Below are 21,142 nucleotides of genomic sequence, written 5' to 3' on the forward strand. Positions count from 1 at the left end.
TATTCTAACTATGGCTAATTACCTAATCTATGAGATATGATAATAGTATAGGCATATACAAATCATAAATAGAAGATACACGAGATAATTAAACATAAGTAATAAAATAATTCCTCTAATAATTTATTCATTCATATACTCACTCACTGTACACACAGTATTCTCTTTGTTTTCTATTCTCTGACTTGAGCATCGGAGAGGCTATAGTACGCTAGAACAACCTTTTGGCCCCCTTCTAACGTTCTTGTTTGTGCTTCCAGTTTTCGAAGGTTCGATCCGAGCTCTACAAGTGAAGATACGACCTCCCAGCTACCATCCCGGGGTTCAGCAGCATCAATTCCAATCAATACTGTATGTTCTAAACTTTGATGAAAAGAAGGAAAATTAATAATTATTGGATTTTAAAGCTGTCTCCACTTAAAAAATGCCAATACGTCATGAAAATGAAGGAATGAATGCAGTAGAATAGAAGTCCACGCAATCCGAGGAGCCCATCAAACTTACTCTAAAAATTAGAAATTTGGACGATCACATGACAAGGAAATGGAGGAAACAATAATGTGGCAGCATCAAAGATCACATCTTTATAGCTATAATTGAAGGATTATGATGGATAAGATCGTATTGTCTCTGTTGCCTTTGTCTTCCTTCTCATCTCTTCCCATGTGGTTAGGAAGACCACCGCATCCAATGGTCGAAGAGGTGACTCAATCCTCTTATTAACTTCGCCGTCCCCATGAAAAAGAACTCCGGAAACACTTATACCCATTGGACGAAATTTAAAACTAGCAATTCAGGATAAAAGGTTTTGATCTATCTGAGAATCATCACTGTCTCAGAAGACAGATGACAGGAGAAGGGAAAAGACAAACTGATTGAGAAAAAAACATTGCAGAAAATTGATACAAAAAACACATCAAGGCAGCGAGAATTACTTCATTGTAAAATTGCACGATGCACAATTTTTAGTTCACTAACGTGATAACGCACATGATATCAATTATATTATAAAAATTAAAAAATTGATTTTTTAAAAAATAATTTGAATCATTTTGTTATTTATCTGGGCTTAAATTTCCTATCATATTAGACGATTTATAAGAACTTATATAACTTACTTTTAAAATTGTTTCTCAAATTAAAATTCAAGCGGTCGATTTTATATTATATAATAAATTGTAATGAATATAATATATAGAACAAAATGAACTGAAATAATTTTTTTTAAAAAATTATATATTCAAACATTAGGTATAAAACATAATAACCTAAAAAACAACCAAATTATGGATTTTATCAATGTATAAATCATAATCTACAAAAGCGAAGTATACTAAAGACAAATAATTATCAATTTAAAATCACTGTGATTAACTCATAAAAACAATATTAAAATAAATGAAATAGTAATATTGATAGTAAAATATAACTCATAATATTTAATTTACCATCCCAAAATTTTTTTTAAAAAATTTTATTTTTACAATTCTATATCATGGATAATAAATTTTATATATCAATCTTTCGTAGACTAACATTGATGACTATTAATTTCTTGTTAAATAATTTTTAAAATAATAAATAAATCAACATATGTAAAGAAATGCACATTCAAATAAGATCATATGCTAAAAATCAAATAAACTCGTATAATAATTATTAAATATAGATTTTAAACTTTTGATATGATTTTTACCATTAAAATTTGAAATATAACAAAAGAAATAAACTTTCATATATCTTTTTGTGATACTATAATTTATTATTTAATTAGAAATTGCACTAAAAATATAATTACAAAATTACAATAAAGTCATTGGAAGAGAGAAAATTAAAAAGATAAAATATTTAAATATAGTATAAAGATGATTTATTTTATAAAATTAATATAGGAGTTACATTTTATTCTTGAATTGTGTATAGAAGGTTGATTTTGTCATTGCACAATTGGAAAACAATGTCTTTTATCTACATTTTTATAGGTACTAGCAAGAAGCACGTGCGATGCACGTAAATATTAATTATTTAATAAAAATTAAAATTCAATTTTTTTAAAATAATTTGAATCATTTTTTTAATTTATATTGATTTAGTATTTTGTCATATTAGATGAATAAATTAATTAAGAACTTATATACCTTACTTTCAAAATTATTTCTCAAATTAAAATTCAAGTCGTTAATTTTATGTTATATAAAAATTATAATGAGCATAGTATATAGAACGATTTGAAATGAAACAAATTTTGAAAATATTTATATCTAAGTATTACGTATCCAAATTATGGATTTTATAAATGCATAAATCTTAATTTATATAAGCGAAGCACACTAAGGAAAAATAATTATCAATTTAAAATATTTGTGATTAACTCATCAAAATATTATGAAATGAAATAATAATACCGATAATAAAATATAACATATAATATTCAATTTAAATATTATTTAACTTCCCACATAACTTTTTTACCTTTTGTACTATTGCATATATAATTATTTTTTTCTTATATCTTCTTGTGATGCTATAATTTATTACTTAATTAGAAACTACACTAAAATATAATTACAAAATTGCATTAAAATCATAAAATAACATGTAGAAAGAAAATTAAAATGATAAATATTTAAAGTTAGTGTAAAGATGGATTATTTGAGAAAATTAATATAGGAATTACATTTTATTCTTAAAGTGATATAAATTATTACAATCAATGTATATTGTAGTGATAATTCATTATCATTTGTTAGACTATTAATTATTTAATTATATATTATGTGGAATAATTAGGCTACTAACTAATTATATATTAAGTGGAATAAATAAAAAATTTTGATATTTCATTTTTACACTTACAACAATTAGAAATTTACAAATATATCTTTATTGAATCTTTGGATTTGTATTGATAAGGAGGTCATTTTTATCTTTTGACAATTGAAAAACATGGCTAATATCTACACTTTTGTAGATATATAGATAAAAAAAATATATTTTCATTATCAAACATATATTCATTTTTAATGAATAGATTTCTCATAAATTGTGTAGAAAATTTCATACAATTAATCTAACAACACACAATTTAAGGGGATAGTAGAAAATTTACAATGAAAAACTTTGTTATTAGTTTTACACTTTTATAAATATAATAGTTAAATATATATTATTTTGATATTTTTAATGATTTTTTAAAATTAAAAATATATTATTTTAATATTTTTTCTGATAATTATGTAGCAAGAAAATGTTATTTCTCTAATATATTTTTATTATCAAATATCTATTCAATTTTTATGTAACATTATTTTCAAAGTTTCTTATGTTACAATTTTTTATTAAAAAATAAAAACACTATTATGATCCTCATGTATTTAATGATTGTGTAGAAAATTTTCATGCAATTAATCTAACAACACACAATTTATGGGGATAGTAGAAAATTTACAATAAAAAACTTTGTTATTCTTTTTATGCTTTTATAAATATAATAGTTAAATATATATTCTTTTAATATTTCTAATGAAAAATATATTTTTTTATTAAAAAATCTATTCTTTTAATATTTTTTGTAAGAGATATGTACGAAGAAAATATTATTTTTTAATGTATTTTTTATTATCAAATATCTATTCAATTTTTATGTAATATTATTTTCAAAATTTCTTATTTTACAATTTTCTATTAAAAAATAAAACACTATGATCCTCATGTGTTTAATGAGTTCAAAAAAATAAATGCATCAATTAAATAAATAATCAATACATTACAAATTCAATATCCCAAATTTATCCCTAAATTTTATATAGATTTTCCATCAATGCCCATGCAATTAATACAAACAATGTATAATTTTTTAGCAATGTAGTAAAATCACAATGTAAAAACTTGGCTCATCATTTATACTTTTATAGGTTTATAGATTTATAGGTATATAGATGAAGATAAATATAGATTTTGTAGGTATATAGATACATTACAATTAGGCTCTAAAGTCAATTAATTATTAGTAATGATGAGGCATTTACGTCCTATTATTTTTATCTTTATATTACAATAATAATAAGTTTTATTTTGTTCAAGTTTGCAAAAGTCAATTAATTATTAGTAATGATGAGGCATTTATGTCCTATTATTTTTATCTTTATATTACAACAATAATAAGTTTTAATTTGTTAAAGTTTGCATGAAGGGTATTTCTGTCAATGCACAATCGGAAAACAATGTCAATTATACACACTTTTATAGGCATGAAGGGTATTTTTGTCAATGCACAATCGGAAAACAATGTTAATTATACACACTTTTATAGGTACTAGGTAAAGACACGTGCGACGCACGTGAAAATACATTTGTATTATCAATAATTGTTGTTAAAGAAATGAGATCAGAAGAGATTAATTTACAAAAAATTATATATTAATGATTTCATGCTATATTAGTCGATAGAAAATGAGTAATGCTACATGTGCAACCAAATTTGTACAATAATTCTTACAATTCAAAAAAACAATACAGAAATTTCATTTATCAAAATCTCTTGATAAATTAAATATAAAATCTCATTAGATAATAATAAAATCTCACGATATAATTGTTGTAAATATCGCAGTACGATATATTGGTTGTACCTTTAGCAAGATCCGTAGGAAATTCAATGTAATATAATTTTTACTACATGTATTATAAAATGAGTGCAAAAATATTTATTTAAAAATTTTATGTGTTATAAATCTAAGGATATTCTTGAATGGAAGGATTTCAAATCCATTGATTTCAATACATTCAAATGTATTTTTGTTATTCAGAGAAGTAACATCATAAACTTCAAATCCACTCATTTCATGTTTATATAGTAGTATTTCATGTTAATTATGATATTTTTCAAGTCCACCCAATAATAATGTTATTTGAAATTTATTCTACTTTATATAAATAATAATATGTAAATAAGTCATGTGTAGATTCAAGATTTTATATATTGTTTCATTGTTAACAATAAAATTATAATTCTAATCAATAAATTTGAAATCAATTTATCCAAGCGCAATCTAAATAAATTAATAATTGTTGAAAAACATATTAGTAATAAATATTATAATTTTGTATAAATTAGACATTGGAGAAAATATAATATAAAATTGATATCACAATAGTTATTAAAATTAAATTTGAGAGAAGAAAAAATATAATACATAACGTTGATCCACTTATTTTACCACGTGTTATTGATTTATGAAAAATAAAAATATAATATAGATAATATATTCTAAACCTTAAATTAAATTATTGCGTCAAATGTTTTCTTCTTTTATATTTTCAATTTATATTGCTTTCACGAATTTTTTTTTGTCATCAGTTTTTTCTTCTCTGTGAAAAAACAATATTCTCGTCCATCTTCATTAGCAAATCTTATGAGAAGAAATGTATATTCTTCTCTATTTGATGCATCTACAAATCTCCACACAAATTAAGTGTTTTGTAGAAAAAAAAAAGTTTGTTTCATCAAGCAAATAAAACCAAAGAATTTTGTTATTTCAGTATTCTACAAAATATTTATTTTTTGTAAAAAATATTTTAACTTAATCTACAAGAAAATAAAATCAATGAATTTTGGTTATTCTATCTTCTAGACAACTGACAAAATATGATTTAATTAATATTTTATTATATTTATCAAAAAGTGTTCAACTCTTAATGATATAACATATTTATGCAATATGTTAGGTAAATACAAAAATTCAAAATTATGATAACATATTTTTTTTATATTCCATACTATATTATTGGAAGTATTAAATTTGTATATATTAATTTTTTTCTGAGAAACTTCTTGCATATATAACTCATTCAAAAGATTATAGATTTACAAAATAAAACAAATTATATTCAATTTAATATTTTGTGAAAAATATATGTTCACTTCATCTACAAGCAAATAAAAACAAATAAATTTGACCTTTCTTATTATCAATCATAACCCATAAGGAGAAATATTGAGCAATAATGAATAATTTTTGTAAAGATTTATTAATAATAATTTTAAAAATTTACCTTCAAATATATGTCATTTCAGATTACATAAATCTATAATTGATTTACTTATATCCATCATTTATAAAACACATCTTCGTCAATTGCAAGATCATCAAATAAGTAATTGTTATAGTTTCTGATCTTTACAAAGACGAAAAATAGTTAAAATTAGTAAAACTGTATGTATTCAGTCATATATTGTTAAATTTTAATAATAAACTAAGGCTTTGAAAAATATTAGTTGGATTTTTTATAAAGAAAGATAGATAGAATAAATACTCACGAAATATTTATAAGGTCATCTTTCTTCTATATCTTATAATGCTTTGTACCATTTTTGTAAAATGTAATTAACCGTCGAACCTTCTTCGTAACACCAACCCACATGATTTAATTATTTGGATTCATTATTTTAATTCGTCGTTTTAAATTAATTATTCTCAATTAATGCAAAATAGAGGATATTTAATATCATGTCTTTACACAAATTATGTTTTTGTGGAAAAAATTCGCAATTATTTACAACCAAATAAAACAAAAGAATTTTGGTATTTCAATATTGTACAAACTAATTTTATTGGGAAAAATTTATTTTCGCTTCATCTATAAACAAATAAAACCCATGATTTTTTGTATTTCAATATTCTCAAATTAATATTTTGCGGAAAAAAATATGTTCAATTCATCTACAAGAAAATAAAAACCAAAGAATTTTGGAGTTTCAATCTTCTTGGCAACTTGATCCTTGGCCCTTGCCTAGCATAGGTAGATTGATAATCTTGACATCATCATAATAATTGATTTTACAAAAACTTCCTCACCAAATTAAAGATAAACTTCTTGCATTTATAAAAGCATTCATAAGATTATAAATCTACAAAATAAAATAAAGCACATTCAAACAAATATTTTTGTGAAAAACATTTGTTCACTTCATCTACAAGTAAATAAAAACCAAATAACTTTGACTTTGTCTATGGAGAAGTGGTGAATATTGCTAATGAATAATTTTTATAAAAATTTATTTATCGTAATTTTAAAAATTTACATTCAAAGATATATCTTTTAATGTTACAAAAACTATAACTGATTTGTCAATATATATCTCTTATAAAAATAATCATTCGTTAATTGCAAGAATCTCTCATAAAATAATTGTTATAGTTTCTAGCCTTTAAAAAGAGGAAAATATAGTTAAAATTAATACAAATATATTATTCAATCTTATATCGTTAAATTTTCATAATAAACCAAGGATTTGAACAATTGAACAATATTAGTTGACTTTCTTTTTTATAAAGAAATATAGATAAAATAAATATCAATGAAATATTTATTAGGATTATCTATATTTATATTTGATAATTCTTGTATCATTTTGTAAATGTAATTAAATATCGAACCTTCTTCATGACACCAACCTTGTTAAAACAAAAACAAAATTAGTTTAATTATTTGGTTTCATTAGTTTAATTCTTCATTTTAAAATAATTAATCTTAATGAACTTAAAATAAAAGATATTTAACATCATATCGTTATACAAATTAAGTTTTTGTGGAAAAAATATTTTCACTTTATTTACAAGAAAATAAAACAAAAGAATTTTGTTATTTTAATCTTCTACAAATTAACTTTTTTGTGAAAAAATCTACAAATTAAGTTTTTTGTAAAAAAATTCTTTTTCACTTCATCTATAAGCAAATAAAACCAATATATTTTGGTATTTCAATCTTTTCAAATTAATATTTTTTGTGAAAAAGGTTTGTTCAATTCATCTACAAGAAAATAAAAATCAAAGAATTTTAAAGTTTCAACTTTTTTGGCAACTTGATCATTATCTAACATAAATATAGTTTGACAATTTTATCCTTATCATAATAGCTGATTTGACAAAAACATCCTCACTAAATTTTTCATGTATATACAAACTAAGGACAAAGTTGACAATACACAATAGAAAAACTTTGACCTTGATTCACACTTTTATAATAACTAGTTAAAGACACGTGCGACGCACGTGAAAATACATTTCTATTATCAATAATTATTGTTAAAGAAATGAGATCAGAAGAGATTAATTTACAAAAAATTATATATTAATGATTTCATGCTATATTAGTCGATAGACAATGAGTAATGCTACATGTGCAACCAAATTTGTACAATAATTCTTACAATTCAAAAAAATCAATACAGAAATTTCATTTATTAAAATATCATTATAAATTAAATATAAAATCTCATTAGATAATAACAAAATCTCACGATATAATTTTTGTAAATATCACAGTACGATATATTGGTTGTACCTTTAGCATTATCCGTAGGAAATTCAATGTAATATAATTTGTACTACATGTATTATAAAATGAGTGCAAAAGATATTTGTTTAAAAATTTTATGTGTTATAAATATAAGGTTATTCTTGAATGAAAAGATTTCAAATCCATTGATTTCAATACATTCAAATGTATTTTTGTTATTCAGAGAAGTAACATCATAAACTTCAAATCCACTCATTTCATGTTTATATAGTAGTATTTCATGTTAATTATGATATTTTTCAAGTCCACCCAATAATAATGTTATTTGAAATTTATTCTACTTTATATAAATAATAATATGTAAATAAGTCACGTGTAGATTCAAGATTTTATATATTGTTTCATTGTTAACAATAAAATTATAATTATAATCCATAAATTTGAAATCAATTTATCCAAGCACAATCTAAATAAATTAATAATTGTTGAAAAACATAGTAGTAATAAATATTATAATTTTGAATAAATTAGACATTGGAGAAAATATAATATAAAATTGATATCACAATAGTTATTAAAATTAAATTTGAGAGAAGAAAAAGTATAATACATAATGTTGCCCACTTATTTTACCACGTATTATTGATTTATGAAAAATAAAAATATAATATAGATAATATATTCTAAACCTTAAATTAATTATTGCGTCAAATGTTTTCTTCTTTTATATTTTCAATTTATATTGCTTTTATGATTTTTTTTTTTGTCATCAGTTTTTCTACTCTGTGAAAAAACAATATTCTCGCCATCTTCATTAGCAAATCTTATGAGAAGAAATGTATATTCTTCTCTATTAGATGCCTCTGCAAATCTCCACACAAATTAAGTTTTTTGTAGGAAAAAAAAAGTTTGTTTCATCAAGCAAATAAAACCAAAGAATTTTGTTATTTCAGTATTCTACAAATTATATTTATTTTTTGTAAATATTTTAACTTAATATACAAGCAAATAAAATCAATGAATTTTGGTTATTCTATCTTCTAGACAACTGACAAAATATGATTTAATTAATAGTTTATTATATTTATCAAAAGGTGTTCAACTCTTAATGATATAACATATTTATGCAATATGTTATTTAAATACAAAAATTCAAAATTACGATAACATTTTTTTTATTTCATACTATATTATTGGAAGTATTAAATTTGTATATATTAATTTTTTTTCTGATAAACTTCTTGCATATATAACTCATTCGAAAAATTATAGATTTACAAAATAAAACAAATCATATTCAATTTAATATTTTGTGAAAAATATATGTTCACTTCATCTACAAGCAAATAAAAACAAATAAGTTTGATCTTTCTAATTATCAATCATAACAGAGAAATATTGAGTAATAATGAATAATTTTTGTAAATATTTATTCATTATAATTTTAAAAATTTACCTTCAAAGATAAGTCATTTCAGATTACATAAATCTATAATTGATTTACTTATATCAATCCTTTATAAAACACATCTTCGTCAATTGCAAGATCATCAAATAAGTAATTGTTATAGTTTCTGATCTTTACAAAGACGGAAAATAGTTAAAATTAGTAAAATGGTATGTATTCAGTCATATATTGTTAAATTTTAATAATAAACTAAGGCTTTGAAAAATATTAGTTGGATTTTTTTATAAAGAAAAATAGATAGAAGAATAAATACTCACGAAATATTTATAAGGTCATCTATCTTCTATATCCAATAATGCTTTGTATCATTTTTGTAAAATGTAATTAACCGTCGAATCTTCTTCATAACACCAACCCACATGATTTAATTATTTGGCTTCATTATTTTAATTCGTCGTTTTAAATTAATTATTCTCAATTAATGCAAAATAGAGGATATTTAATATCATGTCTTTACACAAATTATGGTTTTTGTGGAAAAAATTCGCAATATTTACAACCAAATAAAACAAAAGAATTTTGGTATTTCAATATTGTACAAACTAATTTTATTGGGAAAAAATTATTTTCGCTTCATCTATAAACAAATAAAACCCATGATTTTTTGCATTTCAATATTCTCAAATTAATATTTTGCGGAAAAAAATATGTTCAATTCATCTACAAGAAAATAAAAACCAAAGAATTTTGGAGTTTCAATCTTCTTGGCAACTTGATCCTTGGCCCTTGCCTTGCATAGGTAGATTGATAATCTTGACATCATCATAATAATTGATTTTACAAAAACTTCCTCACCAAATTAAAGATAAATTTCTTGCGCATATAAAATCATTCAAAAGAATATAAATCTACAAAATAAAATAAATCACATTCAAACAAATATTTTTGTAAAAAACATTTGTTCACTTCATCTACAAGTAAATAAAAACCAAATAACGTTGACTTTGTCTATGGAGAAGTAGTGTGTATTGCTAATGAATAAATTTTATAAAATTTATTTATCATAATTTTAAAAATTTACATTCAAATATATTTATTTTAATGTTACAAAAACTATAACTGATTTGTCAATATATATCTCTTATAAAAATAATCATTCGTTAATTGCAAGAATCTCTCATAAAATAATTGTTATAGTTTATAGCCTTTAAAAAGAGGAAAATATAGTTAAAATTAATACAAATATATTATTCAATCTTATATCGTTAAATTTTCATAATGAATCAATGCTTTGAACAATATTAGTTGACTTTCTTTTTGATAAAGAAATATAGATAAAATAAATATCAATGAAATATTTATTAGGATTATCTATATTTATATCTGATAATTCTTGTATCATTTTGTAAATGTAATTAAATATCGAACCTTCTGCATGACATCAACCTTGTTAAAACAAAAACAAAATTAGTTTAATTGTTTGGCTTCAATAGTTTAATTCTTCATTTTAAAATAATTAATCTTAAAGAAACGTAAAATAAAAGATATTTAACATCATATCGTTATACAAATTAAGTTTTTGTGGCAAAAATATTTTCACTTTATTTACAAGAAAATAAAACAAACGAATTTTGTTATTTTAATCTTCTACAAATTAACTTTTTTGTGAAAAAATCTACAAATTAAGTTTTTTGTGAAAAAATTATTTTTCACTTCATCTATAAGAAAATAAAACTAATATATTTTGGTATTTCAATCTTTTCAAATTAATATTTTTTGTGAAAAAAGTTTGTTCAATTCATCTACAAGAAAATAAAAATCAAAGAATTTTAAAGTTTCAGCTTTTTTGGCAATTTGATCATTATTTAACATAAATGTAGTTTGACAATTTTGTACCTTTCATAATAACTGATTTGACAAAAAAATCCTCAATTCCTCACTAAATTTTTCCTGTATGTACAAACTAAGGACAAAGTTGACATTACACAATAGAAAAACTTTGACCTTGATTCACACTTTTATAATAATAATAATAATAATAATAATAATAATAAATAATAATAATAATAATTGTATAGATTTGATAATAATAATAATAATAATAAATAATAATAATAATAATAATAATAATAAATGTAGTTTGTCAATTTTGTCCTTATCATAATAACTGATTTGACAAAAATATCCTCACTAAATTTTTCCTGTATATACAAACTAAGGACAACGTTGACATTACACAATAGAAAAACTTTGACATTGATTCACACTTTTACAATATGTATAGACTAGTTAAAGACACGTGCGACGCACGTGAAAATACATTTCTATTATCAATAATTGTTGTTAAATAAATGAGATCAGAAGAGATTAATTTACAAAAAATTATATATTAATGATTTCATGCTATATTAGTCGATAGACAATGAGTCATGCTACATGTGCAACCAAATTTGTACAATAATTCTTACAATTCAAAAAAATCAATATAGAAATTTCATTTATTAAAATCTCATTATAAATTAAATATAAAATTTCATTAGATAATAACAAAATCTAACGATATAATTTTTGTAAATATCGCAGTACGATATATTGATTGTACCTTTAGCATTATCCGTAGGAAATTCAATGTAATATAATTTGTACTACATGTATTATAAAATGAGTGCAAAAGATATTTGTTTAAAAATTTTATGTGTTATAAATCTAAGGTTATTCTTGAATGGAAGGATTTCAAATTCATAGATTTCAATACATTCAAATGTATTTTTGTTATTTTAGAGAAGTAACATCATAAACTTCAAATCCACTCATTTCATGTTTATATAGTAGTATTTCATGTTAATTATGATATTTTTCAAGTCCACCCAATAATAATGTTATTTGAAATTTAATTTACTTTATATAAATAATAATATGTAAATAAGTAATGTGTGGATTCAAGATTTGATATATTGTTTTATTGTTAACAATAAAATTATAATTATAATCCATAAATTTGAAATCAATTTATCCAAATGCAATCTAAATAAATTAATAATTGTTGAAAAACATAGTAGTAATAAATATTATAATTTTGAATAAATTAGACATTGGAGAAAATATAATATAAAATTGATATCACAATAGTTATTAAAATTAAATTTGAGAGAAAAAAAATATATAATACATAACGTTGCCCACTTATTTTACCACGTATTATTGATTTATGAAAAATAAAAATATAATATAGATAATATATTCTAAACCTTAAATTAATTATTGCGTCAAATGTTTTCTTCTTTTATATTTTCAATTTATATTGCTTTTACTATTTTTTTTTGTCACCAGTTTTTCTACTCTGTGAAAAAAAATATTCTCGTCATCTTCATTAGCAAATCTTATGAGAAGAAATGTATATTCTTCTCTATTTGATACCTCTACAAATTTTCACACAAATTAAGTGTTTTGTAGGAAAAAAAAGTTTGTTTCATCAAGCAAATAAAACAAAAAAATTTTGTTATTTTAGTATTCTACAAATTATATTTATTTTTTGTAAATATTTTAACTTAATATACAAGCAAATAAAATCAATGAATTTCGGTTATTCTATCTTCTAGACAATTGACAAAATATGATTTAATTAATATTTTATTATATTTATCAAAAAGTGTTCAACTCTTATTGATATAACATATTTATGCAATATGTTATTTAAATACAAAAATTCAAAATTACGATAACATTTTTTTTATATTTCATACTATATTATTGGAAGTATTAAATTTGTATATATTAATTTTTTTTCTGAGAAACTTCTTGTATATATAACTCATTCGAAAGATTATAGATTTACAAAATAAAACAAATCATATTCGATTTAATATTTTGTGAAAAATATATGTTCACTTCATCTACAAGCAAATAAAAACAAATAAATTTGATCTTTCTGGTTATCAATCATAACTCATAAGGAGAAATATTGGGCAATAATGAATAATTTTTGTAAAGATTTATTCATAATAATTTAAAAAATTACCTTCAAAGATATGTCATTTCAGATTACATAAATCTATAATTGATTTACTTATATCCATCATTTATAAAACACATCTTCGTCAATTGCAAGATCATCAAATAAGTAATTGTTATAGTTTCTGATCTTTACAAATACAGAAAATAGTTAAAATTAGTAAAACTGTATGTATTCAGTATATTGTTAAATTTTAATAATAAACTAAGGCTTTGAAAAATATAAGTTGGATTTTTTTATAAAGAAAAATAAATAGAATAAATACTCACGAAATATTTATAAGGTCATCTTTCTTCTATATCCAATAATGCTTTGTATCATTTTTGTAAAATGTAATTAACCGTCGAACCTTCCTCATAACACCAACCCACATTATTTAATCATTTGGTTTCATTATTTTAATTTGTCGTTTTAAATTAATTATTCTCAATCAATGCAAAATAGAGGATATTTAATATCATGTCTTTACACAAATTATGGTTTTTGTGGAAAAAATTCGCAATATTTACAACCAAATAAAACAAAAGAATTTTGGTATTTCAATATTGTACAAACTAATTTTATTGGGAAAAATTTATTTTCGCTTCATCTATAAACAAATAAAACCCATGATTTTTTGTATTTCAATATTCTCAAATTAATATTTTGCGGAAAAAAATATGTTCAATTCATCTACAAGAAAATATAAACCAAAGAATTTTGGAGTTTCAATCTTCTTGGCAACTTGATCCTTGCCTAGCATACCTAGATTGATAATCTTGACATCATCATAATAATTGATTTTACAAAAACTTCCTCACCAAATTAAAGATAAATTTCTTGCATATATAAAATCATTCAAAAGAATATAAATCTACAAAATAAAATAAATCACATTCAAACAAATATTTTTGTAAAAAACATTTGTTCACTTCATCTACAAGTAATAAAAACCAAATAACTTTGACTTTGTCTATGGAGAAGTAGTGTGTATTGCTAATGAATAAATTTTATAAAAATTTATTTATCATAATTTTAAAAATTTACATTCAAAGATATATATTTTAATGTTACAAAAACTATAACTGATTTGTCAATATATATCTCTTATAAAAATAATCATTCGTTAATTGCAAGAATCTCTCATAAAATAATTGTTATAGTTTATAGCCTTTAAAAAGAGGAAAATATAGTTAAAATTAATACAAATATATTATTCAATCTTATATCGTTAAATTTTCATAATGAACCAATGCTTTGAACAATATTAGTTGACTTTCTTTTTGATAAAGAAATATAGATAAAATAAATATTAATGAAATATTTATTAGGATTATCTATATTTATATCTGATAATTCTTGTATCATTTCGTAAATGTAATTAAATATCGAACCTTCTGCATGACACCAACCTTGTTAAAACAAAAACAAAATTAGTTTAATTATTTGGCTTCAATAGTTTAATTCTTCTTTTTAAAATAATTAATCTTAATGAACGTAAAATAAAAGATATTTAACATCATATCGTTATACAAATTAAGTTTTCGTGGAAAAAATATTTTCACTTTATTTACAAGAAAATAAAACAAACGAATTTTGTTATTTTAATCTTCTACAAATTAACTTTTTTGTGAAAAAATCTACAAATTAAGTATTTTGTGAAAAAATTCTTTTTCACTTCATCTATAAGCAAATAAAACCAATATATTTTGGTATTTCAATCTTTTCAAATTAATATTTTTTGTGAAAAAAGTTTGTTCAATTCATCTACAAGAAAAAAAATCAAAGAATTTTAAAGTTTCAGCTTTTTTGGCAATTTGATCATTATCTAACATAAATGTAGTTTGACAATTTTGACCCTATCATAATAACTGATTTGACAAAAACATCCTCAATTCCTCACTAAATTTTTCCTGTATGTACAAACTAAGGACAAAGTTGACATTACACAATAGAAAAACTTTGACCTTGATTCACACTTTTATAATATAAAATAATAATAATAATAATAATAATTGTATAGATTTGATCATTATCTAACATAAATGTAGTTTGACAATTTTGTCCTTATCATAATAACTGATTTGACAAAAACATCCTCACTAAATTTTTCCTGTATGTACAAACTAAGGATAAAGTTGACATTACACAATAGAAAAACTTTGACCTTGATTCACACTTTTATAATATGTATAGATAATATGTATAGATATATAGATTTGTTAAAGTTTGCCTGAAGGGTATTTTTGTCATTGCACAATTGGAAAACAATGTCTTTTATCTACATTTTATAGGTATATAGATATATAGATTTTACTTATTAAATCAAAATCAGCTCCCTACATTCCCGAAAAATAAACAAATTACATCGTTTATGAACGAATAAATGAATATATGTGCAAAACTAAACGTGTGAGTTGAATGGGGTGTACAGCAACTTATGGAACTCTGATTTGTTAGCCTTCGTAGTAGTATTTGGAAATGAACTCTCTCTTGACAAGTTCTTCGCAACCTTTGAAAATCTAACTTCGTAACCAACAAATAACCATATGTCACTGTCACGTCCCGGAGTAACTTATGTTGTCTCATTTTTAAGCTACAAAATTCTTACATCTTAGCCATTCTCACAGCTGCATGTTTTCACGCTAGCTTTTCCCGTGATGCTGTAACCTAATATGTTCATGCAATTTCAAAGCTTCCGAAGTGAAGCTCTCCAAAGCCTGAAAAATCGGAACTAGGCCACTTTGTAAACTACTAGAAACTGCATCATGCACTAAATTCACCGCATCCTCGTGCTTTATTCTCTCTTCTGACAATCTATGGCTCGTGGAATTCAAGTCCACTTTTAGATTGTCCAATGGCAACACTCCATTATCTGATGGAAATAACAACAACCCAGTCTTGATTGACATTGCATCTTGTTCGTGCTCAAGTTTTCCCCCGTCAAAATGAGGTGTTCTGAGATGTTTCTCATAATCTTTCGAAAGATATTCAGCTTTCAGCCTCTGTCGTCCTTCCTCATCTTGTTTTTCTCCTAGCTGTCTTAATATTGTTGCAAAGTTATTCATGGCACCTGCCACCCTCGCCTCGGAAATTTTTTCCATTGCTTGATGCCAATCATTACAGATAACGAAAATGGGAGGAGCTCCAAGCTGGCCTGGGGAGTAAGGAACAGGTCCATCAGAAGTCTCCTCTATTTCATACTGAAGGCAAAGCAGAAGCCACTTGTTCAAGGATTCAACATAAGATTTTTGAAAGCCAATCCAATCACTAAAATGGCCACACCACAGACTAAGCTCCCTTTCAAGCACAGTGGTAGTCCTGGAGCTCAAATCAGTTTGGAGACCAGTGTTGACTTTAAGCTTCCGCATTTTACTTTCCATGATGGCTTGAAACTGTTTTTGATGGAACTTGAGCATTGCCTTCCACATTCTGATCAACCTATAGAGCATGACACCATCGGTTGAATAAAATTCACATGAAACCTAAAAAACGAAATAACTGAAGCTATTTCTTGAGGACATAAAAAGTTTGCTGTGGCAAAATATACAGACATCGAGTAACTAAGTAGCGAAAAGATATAATAACGATTTTCAGTAACCAGTTAGGATTATATGCAGTCTTCTAGACCAATTAACAGACAAGCGCATTCACAGAACAACAAATTCTAAGAAAATGGGGGTGATCATGGAGTATATTTAATGGCAAAATATCACCTGCAGTTATATGCTATTTTCTATAGTAATGGAAACAGATCAATCCATAATTAGCTGAGTTTTCAAAATGAAACAATTGTAAGAGCATTATGCAACTAATTAAATGAAAATTGTGAAAACAAAACTACCAGGCATTGAGCCTTTCGTACCCGTGAATTAATGAGGCAACCTGGGGTTGTAATTCTTCTTCCCTCAACTCATGTATCCTGCTCGAAATACCATCAATTGCTTTAATGCTAACATCAAGCTTTGTTCGTAATCTTCTGATAGAAGCTTGAGCAGCATCAAGCTTGGTAGCCTCTGCTCCTCCCTCATCTAAAATTTTAAGCCTCTTGCACTGCTTTTCATACTTGACACGAATTCTTTCTTCATCCTAATCACAATACCACTTATTAAGACTGCATTGTGATATAAAAAATGAAAATTATTGATGTAGGGCAGGGCATTCAATGACCCTTAAAATGAGGTTTAACACATGAAGCTTTTGGATTCAGCTTAAATTTGTGAGTTACTACATGCATGGACAAAAGCCAACAGATACTAACTCACTACCTAACCCTTAAGAATCGAATTCTAATGATGTAATATCTGAATCACACTGAGCATAGAAATAATATTTTGTTAGATAACAAGTTCTGTATACAAAAGCACTGGTTTATTACTTGAGACATTCATCTAGTACTTGGACATATACCTACCAATGCAAAAGTTTTTCTCTGCTTTTAATGTTGAGCAAATATCATAAGCAGAAGTATATCTTGTTGATGAACAAATGGGAAAAGATAAAACCCAATTGACTTAAGAACCCCACAAAACCAGAGTACCAAGCAAACACCTGTGCAAGCTTGAACAAACAGCATCAAAACGAAGAAACACAGAATAGGATGGTACCAAGTATCAGAAAAGAACACAGCTTAATCAATTTTACCTTTACTTCTTTGTATAACTTTGTCTCCCAAGCAAGCAGCTTATCCAGCGTGGAAGAGTGGCTGCAAGCCTTCGTGTTTAAATCCTTGTCAACATCTTCAAAGTAAGATTTTGCCAACTTCGTCGTTCCAGAAGCTAATTTTACAGATTTAATTGATGAAGCATCCTGTGTTGACACGGACGGAGCAATATGACATATTATCCGGGATAGAGTTACTGAAATAAAAGTTTGGACAATTTAGTTTCCACAAAATTCGAAGATCATTTTGTCTCTCAATAGCAGCATCGGGCACTTTCATAATTAAGAAATCCAGCAGGTCAAATTGATGGATGGATATACATAAGGAACCATATAACATGATTCTGGATGCAAAGGAACCATTAAATGGACTAATTAAATCAAATAAATGACTAAATAATAAGAGTAAATAAAGACAACAAAATAAGCAAACTATAACACACGGAAAATTAAACCATGAATCAAAATAAATTGATGGATGAGAGAGATATAAAGAACAGCACCTTTAAGAAAGCTGGACTGATGCGGTAGCTTCCACACCTCAAGCATCATGGCTACCTCTTTTCCAAAACCAGAAGCAATCTCGAAATCATCTCTGATTTCAGCAACAACCTCCCGCAGATCCCGATTGTCATGAGGTGACAATGGAGTTACACCACTACACTTGGAAGAATCAGCATCCTGGTTTGATGCATCCTCCACCTCAAAAGTCACACCTTTCTTCTTCAGTAGATTTCTCATCCACAATCTTTGACACATAAGTTTCCGGGCTGTACTTCTCAGCCGACAAACTAATTCCAACACTCTGGGAATGACCAACCCACGAAGTCCGCTTCTGAGATGGTGGTGATGGTAATGGTTTTAAGATTTCCTTGAGATACTGCTTTTCATTCTCGCCACTATGCCTAGATGGCAATGATAATTTCTCGCTTTCATCACTACTCCATGAAGTCACTGATCTTGAACGATCCTCACTTTTATGCAGTGGGACCGATCTTGAACTACCCACAATTTCACGTGTCCGTGCTGAGTTTGAATCACTAATTTTCCTCATCGATACTGCCTTAGGATGAGGGGCGCTCGCTTTAGATCTTTTTTTCACTTCAGCTTCCGTTCTCTTTCCCTTGAGAAAATCATTAGACGCCTCATTCTCAGTATCTTCCTCCAGATCAGGAATCCCTTCCCTCTCCCTCAGCTCATTTGAATCTGGGCTGCTGGTATTTGACCCATGGCCATATCTGCCACTCGAATAATAACTTAGGTACCCATTATCTGACACATCAAAGGGGTTAAAAAAATCCCAACCCGATGCTTTAGGTGAAGGTGGAGGCGGCGCCTCTTTTTCTTTACTTTCATTTACACTACGATCATTACTCGTCGTTGCAGGTGAACCCCAACTAAAATACGCATAATTACCGCCATAACCTGAATTCCCATAACCTGCTGGAGAATTCCAATATGACTCCGAGTGGCTGTAAGTCGCCTCAGTTGGTGGCTCCTGAATCACTGTTCTTATCTCCGGCGCTGACTTGTTCATGTAATACACATTTGAATTGCTCGCATAATGCAAAGGCTGTCCCAGCGGCTGCCCTCCTGGTTGGTACCAACGATTAATTTGAGGTTCCCCAAATGAACGCGGGGGGTATGAATAAGAAAATGAGTCCACATAAGGATTATTGATCACTTCATCGCCATAGCTATGTCCATAACCATTGACAACCCCACGCGGATGATGAGGTGACGATTCAGCCTCGTCATGTAAGCTTACTTCAAAATCAAAATCGTTCTCTTTCTGCTCATGCACGTGCCGTTCATTAAGCTGATGGTCGTCATCAGAATCATGATGATGATCATGACGGTTATTATGATTATGATCTTCGGAATCTCCATCATCGTCAGAAGAAGAATCCGATAGATTCAAGTGCGACCCAACCTCATCCTCATTATCATGCAAACGCAATTCATCAACATTGTCCTTTTGTATCTTCGAAATCGCTGGCAAAATCAAAGAAGGCGAGGAAACAGAGGAAGAAAGAGCCTCGTCAACAAGCTCCTCTTCCACGAACTTCCGGAGCGCATCCCCGACATCTTTCAGCGACCGGAAGTAAGAAACATGCGCTGCGGCGAGGGCGAAGCGGTAGTTCACGGCTGCACTTATAAGTTCCCGCCGCTCACGGCAGCGAACTACAAGCGGCGAATCCTCAGCCTTAGACCCAACGCACCCCATGCGAAAACAAAATCATAGGAAGTGAATTTCTGTGTAGTAGCTTACCTCAGCTACAAACCACAGATCGATTTGGGAAACTGTTCAGCTGCACCGTGAAAGAGCGAGAGAGATCTGGTAACCGTTCATCTGCAACGCAATGTACTAGCGTTGATGCAGAGTGTACAATTGTGAATCCATGAATTGGTATTACTTTAGTGATGCGAGCGGAAAAACGCGGCAAGTTAGAACGGACTAAATTTAGCAAGAAAGGCAACTCTAAATCCGACCGTCAAAATACAAGGAGGTGAATCTTGGTCGTCCATACAAAGAATGGTTTTCTTCATTTGCAATCCACCTAGAAACTGTTATTTTATACCATTATCTGTTTAAAATAATAGTTCATTATAACATTTTGTAATACTTTCGATAATTTAAAAAGATAATATGTGAATTTTTAAATTAAAAAAATTAGATATTAAAGTTACAATTAAATTATATGAAAAGTATTACTTATAAATAAATATGATTTTTTCATAAAAAATTATGAGTGTCATAAAGTCGGATCACTAAGGAC

At 25.9% G+C, this 21,142-nt stretch overlaps 1 protein-coding gene across 1 annotated transcript; it reads right to left on the minus strand.

Moving 5' to 3' along the window:
• Nucleotides 1-15,994: 15,994 nt before the first annotated feature.
• Nucleotides 15,995-20,935, minus strand: LOC142525345 (uncharacterized). Its single transcript, XM_075629619.1, is given in 5 exon segments — nt 15,995-17,141; nt 17,566-17,789; nt 18,345-18,559; nt 18,866-19,091; nt 19,093-20,935. Coding segments are annotated over 5 exon segments (2,958 nt in total). The 5' UTR covers nt 20,590-20,935; the 3' UTR covers nt 15,995-16,345.
• Between the last annotated feature and the right edge of the window lie 207 nt (nt 20,936-21,142).

This window comes from Primulina tabacum, chromosome 14 (assembly GCF_025594145.1).
Source record: "Primulina tabacum isolate GXHZ01 chromosome 14, ASM2559414v2, whole genome shotgun sequence".
NCBI classification, from domain to species: domain Eukaryota; kingdom Viridiplantae; phylum Streptophyta; class Magnoliopsida; order Lamiales; family Gesneriaceae; genus Primulina; species Primulina tabacum.